General features: G+C 49.1%; 1 protein-coding gene across 1 annotated transcript; it reads right to left on the minus strand.

Annotated features, from left to right (window-relative positions):
* Positions 1-15: 15 nt before the first annotated feature.
* On the minus strand, positions 16-422 carry LOC106944515 (dentin sialophosphoprotein-like; the record flags this gene model as incomplete). The annotated part of the gene is made up of 1 exon (XM_015027553.1): positions 16-422. A coding segment is annotated over one exon (407 nt), but the record flags the coding sequence as incomplete, so codon positions are not given.
* Positions 423-468: the final 46 nt, after the last annotated feature.

The following is a 468-nucleotide window of genomic DNA, read 5'->3' on the forward strand; positions in this document are numbered from 1 at the left end:
TGTGGTATCTGTGGCATCTGTGGTATCTGTGGCATCAGTGGTATCTGTGGCATATATGGTATCTGTGGCATCTGTGGTATCTGTGGCATCTATGGCATCTGTGGCATCTGTGGTATCGGTGGTATCTGTGGTATCTGTGGTATCGGTGGCATCTGTGGCATCTGTGGCATCAGTGGTATCTGTGGCATATATGGTATCTGTGGCATCTGTGGTATCTGTGGCATCTATGGCATCTGTGGCATCTGTGGTATCGGTGGTATCTGTGGTATCTGTGGTATCGGTGGCATCTGTGGCATCTGTGGCATCAGTGGTATCTGTGGCATATATGGTATCTGTGGCATCTGTGGTATCTGTGGCATCTATGGCATCTGTGGCATCTGTGGTATCGGTGGTATCTGTGGTATCTGTGGTATCGGTGGCATCTGTGGCATCTGAGGCATCAGTGGTATCTGTGGTTTATGTGTCATC

This window comes from Poecilia latipinna, unplaced genomic scaffold (genome assembly GCF_001443285.1).
Source record: "Poecilia latipinna isolate Pla-1442-1.1 unplaced genomic scaffold, P_latipinna-1.0 Scaffold13179, whole genome shotgun sequence".
NCBI lineage: Eukaryota > Metazoa > Chordata > Actinopteri > Cyprinodontiformes > Poeciliidae > Poecilia > Poecilia latipinna.